This window comes from Monopterus albus, unplaced genomic scaffold (assembly GCF_001952655.1).
Source record: "Monopterus albus unplaced genomic scaffold, M_albus_1.0 scaffold85.1, whole genome shotgun sequence".
Taxonomy (NCBI): Eukaryota; Metazoa; Chordata; class Actinopteri; order Synbranchiformes; family Synbranchidae; genus Monopterus; species Monopterus albus.
The window spans coordinates 957,856-966,630 of NW_018127965.1; the positions used below are offsets into that span (position 1 = coordinate 957,856).

General features: G+C 41.8%; 1 protein-coding gene across 3 annotated transcripts in view; it reads left to right on the forward strand.

The window, feature by feature from the left end:
• znf385c (zinc finger protein 385C) overlaps positions 1-8,775 on the forward strand; it is a 133,695-nt gene that overhangs the window by 46,322 nt on the left and 78,598 nt on the right. For all 3 annotated transcript variants that reach the window (XM_020607317.1, XM_020607318.1, XM_020607319.1), the window contains exon 2: positions 4,198-4,527. In XM_020607317.1, the coding sequence (XP_020462973.1) occupies positions 4,200-4,527 (328 nt within the window). In that variant the 5' untranslated portion in view covers positions 4,198-4,199. The remainder of the gene's footprint in view (positions 1-4,197; positions 4,528-8,775) is intronic.

Consider the following 8,775-nt stretch of genomic DNA (forward strand, 5'->3'; position numbering starts at 1 on the left):
ATGAGAACAAGGCAAATATGGGTCTGTTTTCCTGCATGGGCTAACTTTAGCATGCTTGAGGCAGACGGATGTTTGGATAGTAGTGCAAAAACTGGAATGGTCTGTTTTTGCGGTTGAAAAATGAAAAGGGCCACACTGGATGGAGTCCGCCTACTCGCCACAGTGGTTGTGTGTCTTCTGTGAATTGTAAAACCTAGCTGGTGTTGGGCATTGAATTCTTATGCTTGGTTTCACTGGGTGCATGACACAAGCACAGGAAGGCAAGTCAAGTGAAATATGTAATTTAATAATAAAACAGTGGAAAGAGGCTTAACACAGAACTAGTGCTTGTGAGGTGCTGGAGACAAGGTACAAGGCTGTTGGACAAATGTTTGTGAGCCACTGTTTTAAGTGGGCATGGTCTCCACCATAACCTACTGTAAGGTGTCTTTTGTGTCTCAGAACTCTGCAATTGCTCCAAACAAAATGAATAAAAATAGTCTTTTATTAAACCAGTTTTTCTGGCAGTGAATTATAAATTGATGTGTTGACGCTGGGTGTGCAGGTTTGTTTGTGTGTTAAATAAAGTGGCCATCCTTATTCTGATACCCTCTGTCTGATGTGCATGTGTACCTGCACAGGTGCACACATGTACACACATAGACCTAAAACAGCTTCAGTGATAGGATCAGTGTGATGCTGTGTAAATCTTTTCCCAGTGAAACCTTGTTTTTTTTTTTTTGCTAGGACACACTGGCACACGTCCATACACGAGCAAACAGAAGTAAACACCCACACAGTGAACAAATGACCTCCATGTGTGCTGCCAAAGACCTGCTGCAAACAAAGATTAGAGAGAACACATGAATTTATGTGCCACTGCTTTTTATTTACTCTTGGGATCAGGCTGGGCGTTTATAGGTACGGCAAACACCCAGTCCTAGCTTTCGACTCTCGTACCGGCCACATGATAGTTGAAATTTCTTTTTTCCATGAGCACACAACAGATTCCTGTATAATTACCTCCATTAAATAATCATAGCCTGGACTTTACATAATCAATGCTGATGCACTGGACACAAAGCCGTGGAGTTTCAAAACCCTCAGGCTTGTTCTGTAGTCACAGCAATGACAATACGGCAGTGATCACAGTAATGAAGCTTTAATTATGTCAGTTATATACAAGCCTTTGTGTTCCCTTCCAACCTATTCTCATCGCTCGTACTTTTTAATGTGTCTCTTTCTGTCTCTCTGCCATCACTCACCTGATGTGATGAAGTTCTCCAAGCTCTGGTTGACTGTCAGGAATGTTTTGATCCCTACCTGTCTGGTACACATCAGAAGTCGCGTGTTCTTGCCCACAGTCACGTTCCTTACAGCTCTCATTGTCAGGGCCACTTAATGGGGAGGAATTATGGCTGTTGGTCTTTGCATCAAACTGTTTAAACTGGAGTCTTTTCCTGTGACTTAACCTTTACCTTTTTCCTTCATGCACGTGCAACCGCCTACCTCCTCTGTGCAAAGGCCAGTCCATGTGCTTTGGGTAGTAGAGGATATATTTAGTCAAGTCTAAATCCCAACTGTGGCCACAGGGGATGGCTGGGAGTGTTCTTCAAGGTGGGCTGGTGGTGAGAGCTGGGGAAAGTGCTCTAGTATTTCAGGATCAGGGAGCAGCAAACACCACATCATAAATAGTTTTTTTATTGCCGAACCGCTGCACTGGGAGAGCGGGTTTCTCAGCAAGATCACAGCAGTGATCAATGGTTCCTATGTGCTGAGGGAGGAAGGTGTGCGATGAAGGTGGGGTGGGGGTGTTACATCTGACAGCAGGAACAGCGGGCATAGCGAGGCTGGCAGAGCCTCCTGCCCTGTCCTGTGTCAGCCTACAGATCTCTGTGTGCAGACACAGCATTGTCTCACATAGCATCTACTGAGAGCTTGTCTCGTTCACTCTCCAGGTGTGAAAAACTTCCTAGTGAAATACAAAGCATCCAGGCCATTGTTTACTTTTGAGTAAAGACCTCATGTGGCATCCACGTCTTTGACTTTGTCATATTTTTCTAAGTGAGTACCGCCCAGTTCACATCAATGGGAAGAAACCAAAGTGAAAAAACTAAACTAAATTATACCAATCTAATGCAAAATTTCACATTTAATACTTAAACTAACACTTACCTCACTTTTAAATAACAGACCTAAAAACAAACAAACAAAATGTATTTTCTCTTACCAGTAGATTGGAAACATGAACATGTTTTCCTGTAACAATGCGACTCGCATTGAAAACACAGATGGTGTTGCAGGTACAATACTTTTCCCTTTGCACTCCCCAGTTTTTGTGTCATATCTTGTGAATCTTCAGGGCTAATTTTAGTTACAACAATTTGCTCAAAAGCAAAAATCACTGTTAGAATCCAAAATGAAACATTCAGTTGTTTTATAGTGAGATGATTTTGTCTGATCTGTGCCATACTGGTCTCCACAGTAATGGTCATATGTATGCCATCTATGCCGGTAGCTAAACTGTATCATAAAATGGTAAGCACAAGGTCCAGACTTACTTTTGCAGGCTAGAGGCAGAATGTGCTTTTTATCTATAAAACCATGAGCAATCTTAATAGCTTGTTATACCGTATCTGAATATCGTTGGATTTTATGTTCTACATGTTTATGATAGAGAGCAGAAGGATGTAATGTTCTCTGTATGTTGTGTTCTCTAGGTCCTCACTGAGGGTTTTGTTTTTACAACCATGCTAATTTAGGCTGGCTAACTGAGTAGTCTGGCCTGAGTGTGAGGGGGTTGCGTAGTTAAGGACCACAGAGATTTTTAAATTCAGTGCCAGAGAGCAGCATTGCTTAAAGCTTTTGAGAAAACATCTGATGGAGCCTCTTGAGTGCTCCCAGATTGGCAACCTGAATGGTAGCTTTCATGGCTGCTGCTTGTCCTAATGTGTTTTTGAGCACTGTGCATGTGTCCACAACTGTGTGTGTGTGAGTAAGTGTTAGCAGTCTGGGTGTTTACGTAAAAAAACTTGAGGTAGAGGCAAAAAGCCAGGAGCAGAAATGCACAGCTGGGTGTATTTCAGGGACTTTTTCCAGTGGTGATGTTTCAATCCTTGACAGAGCTGTCGTAGACCTGCCTTTTCATTTATTTATAGAGACAGTAGCTGCATATGAAATAAACACTTGTTCTCGCCGTCTGTCCCGGGAAGGGTTCTTGGCCATAGCCGTTTTAATAGAAGTGTCACTTTACTTGTCTCTTTCCATATCACTACTGCTTTCCCATTAACCATATATCCAAGTCAGGTTTGCTCAGGTCTGTACAGCTAGGTGTACAAACAACATGGATGGGGGGTGTGTTCCAGCTTAAAAAATGCTTCACTTGTATATTTAATGCAATTGCAGTTATGTAGTTGTATCCGTAATTCAGCTGTTGCAATTTGAACATCATCAGAGCTGTGTAGACCCTAGACTCCCACATTTTCTCCTGTTTGCCTGTCTGATCCAGGCACCGCTTGGCTGAGGTCCTCTACAGAGGCAGCACAACTACTGCGGCAGTATTTTGGCTCGCAGTGGTGCAAAAACAGCGAGGAGTCATCACAAGTGAAATACATTGACAGAGGGGCCTCTGTGGTCCTCAGAGGGCCACACTGCAGCACTCTGTCTCCCCCAAGTGGTGCATCGTTGCAGCCCAGCACCACTTGGCCTGTACAGTATGCAGCTGTGCCCAGTTTGTCTTTTCACTGTGACGTCTTCATGAGTGTATGTGTGTCACAGTGTTTGGAAGGTGCTGACAAGCATGCCTTACATCTGACAGGAGCAGTATCCGATGGCACACACTCCTCTACAGATGTTTGAGAATCAGAAGTATTTTTGCCCGAGTGTCCTCTGTGGCTATCAGGTTCTAACAAACCACATCTTTGTATGCTGGGTGAGCCAGGTCAGGCCACTTTAGGGATAATGATACCTCCATCCACATGTGATGGGATGCATGGCCTCACTTTATTCCACGCTGTGCTACACATGCTAGCACTGCAGTGCTCTGTAAGGGGGAAAGCGCATCAGACATGTGCTCTTTATTAAAAAAAAAAAAAAACTTTGAGCATGGAGTGGTCTGACACCTGAGCTGTAGAGTGAATCTCTAAGTGTTGTTCTTTCTTCTTTTTCATTGTGTTGTCCTTCCTTTTGTATTTATTCTGTCCTCTTCTTCTATCACAGGTATGAAACGACCATTCAGCCCATCAGCTCTGCCAGTCATTGAGCTGGAGAGGAGGGGGTTTGGTGGCGGGCTGGCAGTTCACATGGATGCAGGGTCTGGCTGTGATGCACAGGATGACGGTGCAGTACCAGATGAGGAGTCACCAGGGGGCACCCTACCTTCTGTACTCCACAGACCCAAAAGGGAGAAGAAACAGCGGAGCTACACGTTGTGTGATGTCTGCAACATCCAACTCAACTCGGCTGCGCAAGCCCAGATTCACTACAACGGCAAATCCCACCAGAAGAGACTCAAGCAGATCAGCAACGGCAAGACACCAAGCAACACAGGTAGGCCTGAAACAATGCTTCACTGACCATTTGGTGGTTTGTTTTTTCTTACAAAAATTGATATTAATGCAGAATATTGGATAAAGTTCTCTGGAAAAACACTGTCTAGCACAATAAGGTAATGCAGATTAACAGAATCCCACACACTGTTCACAGTGCGCTGTCACCAGTGTCTGTGTGCCAATCCCCCCTACTGGTATTCATTCACTCAATATTCAGAAGTTAAACAAATTGGACTGTATTTGCTGAAATGTGCTCAGACAGAGCCTTGGGCTGAGGACACACACAAACACGCCAAATGAGTGCTGGTTGTGTTTGATGGTTGTGTTCCTGGGAGTGATACAGCTGGAATGAAGTTGACCATTTAGTCATTCAAGTCACAGCCTTGATTAGGACTCCGCTGTGAGAGAATCAGTCTCTCAGTTAAGTTTGGCCTGTTTATACTAATGTCTCTATTTTGCTCTTCTGCCTTGCTCAAAGAACACACGCACTCACGCAACTTACCTGCACAAAACATACAAGAAAAGCATGCAGACACAATAAGCTCATGCATTCCTGTAACGACAGGTTGGCTGAAGACTGAGGGGTCACAGTTGTATATGGCTGCTTAGTTGGTTCTTGGCAGGGAGAAACATGGTGACTCTGTTTGTGCACAGTAGTTTTCTGAGCTGGCCTCCAGAAATACACACTGCTAACAGGACCTAGTAGATAATCTCATGCTTGTGCGTTTCTTTCTGTGCATTTGTGTATTTTAGTCTGTGTTTCTAAAACAGCTTTGTTGCGCCATTTGAAACAGTTTTCTAACATCAGGATGTTAAAGGAAGTGGAATAGTCTAATCCCAGTGATAAACCTATATGATTATGACTCTGAAGTGATGCAGTATTTCTAAGGCAGCAGTGGACTTATGCTCAAGGAATTCGGCTTGTTCGGGACAACTGGGGAGTGAGGATCAGATATCTTTGAGCAGCCTAAGGAACTGATTAACAGTCATGACAGTCAGTCAAATCACTCTTTCAGTTGTCCTTTATCTGACAGCAGGCACGAAAACATGACGAAGGCAATACTTGGCTTTATTGAAGCAGAAATTTAACAAGGAGGAGCAGGTGTGTCATCAGCAGTTTGTCAGAAGTGTAAATGTAGCATTTAGCTATTTGCTAAACAAAAAGAAGACATTTATTTTTCTGTGCAGCTAAATATTTAGATATTGTTCTGAAAATGTCACTGATGGAAAACCTGTCAACAGTAAACAGTGCTTTCCATTTATCTTTATTAGTTTGATCAAGGCTTAAGGTCAGCATGTAAATGCTCAGTGCTGAAAACTAGGTTCTAGCTTTTGTACACAAGACTTTTTCACATGTACGTGTCTTTATGTCTTATACTGTATATGCATATGTGTCTGCATGTTTGTTTATTTCTTGTTTTTTACATAGAAACATCTGGATCAAATCCACATACATAGCATTTTAAAGTTTCAAATTCAACTTTATTTGTATAGCGCCAAATCACAACAAAAGTCACCTCAGGACACTTTACAAAGTAAGGTCTTTACTATTATTATAGAGGAAAACCTAACAAATCCTCCTTGAGCAACAAGTGTTGTTTGCAATGGTCATCTCTAGATAGGCCTTTATTGTATTATTATTATTTGTATTAATGCAAAACTCAAGAAAACGTATACAAAACAGCACAACAAACAACATAACAGGGCCAAACAAGTTCTGCACCAGACCTGGACTGGTGGTATTTTTCAAAACAAGACATAAATATGTACTCCATCTTAAAAGGGATGTTATCCTTTTAACAAGATAGGAAAAAATTCCATCCATTCATTTATTAATACACACCATCCACAACATTTAAGTCCTGGCTCTGTCTGTTTGTATGCCTCTGCCAACCAGTCAAACTCACGGGAACGGGACAGACGTGAGGTCACTGTGAACTTGACCTTTGACCACCAAACTCTATTCAGTTCATCCTCGAGTCCAAGTGGACACTTGTGACAAATATAAAGAAATTCCCTCAAAGTGTTCCTGACATATCACCTTCACAGGAATGGGACAGACAGATGGGCAACCTGAAAACATAAAGCCACGGCTAGTGCTGGTGTGGAGGCATAAAAAGACTAGAGATTGACCACATTAGTTCAGAACAAATCAAAACTCTTTTGTCAGACATATTTTAACTGTTGAAGCAGATTCACAGTGGTAGACTTCTAGTAGTAGTAGTAGTAGTAGTAGTAGTAGTCGTCGTCGTAGACTACTTTGTGGGCTTGTCTCCTCAATGCTAGGTCTTTGATTACAAAATAAACACAGACTGATCAGTTGAGTTACATGTCAGGAGTCAGCTTCTCAGCTGTAGTCCTTGATGCACTGTATACTTAAGTGCAGCTTTTAACAAAAAACAGTGCAACACAAAGCGTTTCATCATTTGGCCTTTGTTGTCCCTAGTTCTTTGAGGTTGGCTTGGCATGTCAGGGTACTGCGCTGCTATGCAGACCAGCAAGCATGGAACAAACCTAACAAACTCCATAACATACCCAAAATGTCATGTCACATGCACTGAGAACATGTTGTCTAGTCTAAATTCTCTGTTTTGGTATACTGCTGTGGGTGATGCAGACTGCATATATAAAAGTTGTGTTTATGTGGTATAGTGTGTGTGTGTAGCACAAGGCGTGCTGAACTGTTGTGGTGAGCAGATTCTCTCTGACATGCAGTCACAATCACACAGCCTTATCTCTGCTCACCTTCTGCTGACTCCCCGAGGCAGCCAGCGCTGCTGTGTCCTCAGCTCCACCACAGCGTCCTGGCTGTGTGTGTGTGTGTGTGTGTGTGTGTGTGTGTGTCTGGTTCAGATGGTTTTAGAATTCTTAAGTGCTGCAGAGTCTGTAACTTCTACTGTGGAAGCAAAAATACATTCTCTGGTGCATCTGTGTTCATGTCAAACTACATATGTACATTAAGGCAGAGGTGTCTGGTGTGGGGGTTTATACTGTATATGTATAGATAACTTTTTTTAATGAGTGTCTATGTATGTGTTTGTGTTTCTCCAAGCAAATCATCTCCGTGTCACTGTGTGTTTCCCTCCCTCTCTGCTTCACTAAGCTGACAGTGGGTCCAGGCTCTTTTTCGTGTCTCCCCTCCCTCCTCTCTCTTCTTCTTCTCTCCTTCCTTCTGGCATGGATGCTGGACATGCGGTGCAACTCATCCTCCTAAAAGGATGTGTCAGTGACTGGGTAGTAATATGTAGTAAAGCTTGTTGACAAAATTGGTTGGCGAGAAGATGTTTGGTTGACAAAATGAGTTCAAGTGTTAATTTATGTAGCTTATGCTTATTAATATCTTCTAATGTTGCAAAATTAGTGATATTAAAAATTCAACATGAATACCAGCCTTCTTGTTTTTATATAAGCATTTTAAAATTGAGGTGGTAATGAATTTAAAGACTACATTTTGCTTCTTTAAGGAACGGTTTAGAGTGTGACCTATCTTAAAATAAAAAATCCAACCTAAATTAATGTTTTTTCCATCAACTAGGCTGATTGTACATTTCCTGATGATAAAATAAAGCTTCTGTAGGAAAAAAAATTTCAACAAGAGGCAAACAAAGTATTTTTTGGTTGTCATGGTTTTTTTTTTTTACCCACTAATGTTGGCTATATGTCATCCTGTCCAAAAAGAAATACAATGGCAGTGCTTGCAATATTTCAGTGACACACACACACAAACTAACCTAGAACACGAACTGTTAGTGGAAAGATATTTTACAGATGCCGATTTGCCATTGTTTATTTGACTAATGTGCACCACTTGCATGGTTTCCTCACCAATAGACATTTGTAACCCACTTATACGGTAAGGGCCCTGAGTTCAATTAACCCACAGTAAATACAATTGATAAATCACAAATCTCCACTAAACCTCTAATTTATATGCCATTAGATCCCACAAGTACTATATATAATAACCACACAAGTATGAAAGTTAACATTTCCTCATTTACTTAACATAAAATCAGGTTAAACTATAATCAATAACAAACTCTCTTGCAAATACATTTAACCTTTTCTCTTTTAACACACTTTCAACGTTTCAAAATAAAACACCAATAAAGTGGGCCCACACACACACACTCACTCAACACCAGCCGGCATATACAGTATACCGGTATATTCTGCGAGTTAACCCCCGTGGCAGGCCTGATAGATGCTCGGGTGCGGTGAGGCCAAAAACTTAGTAGACGTTTTA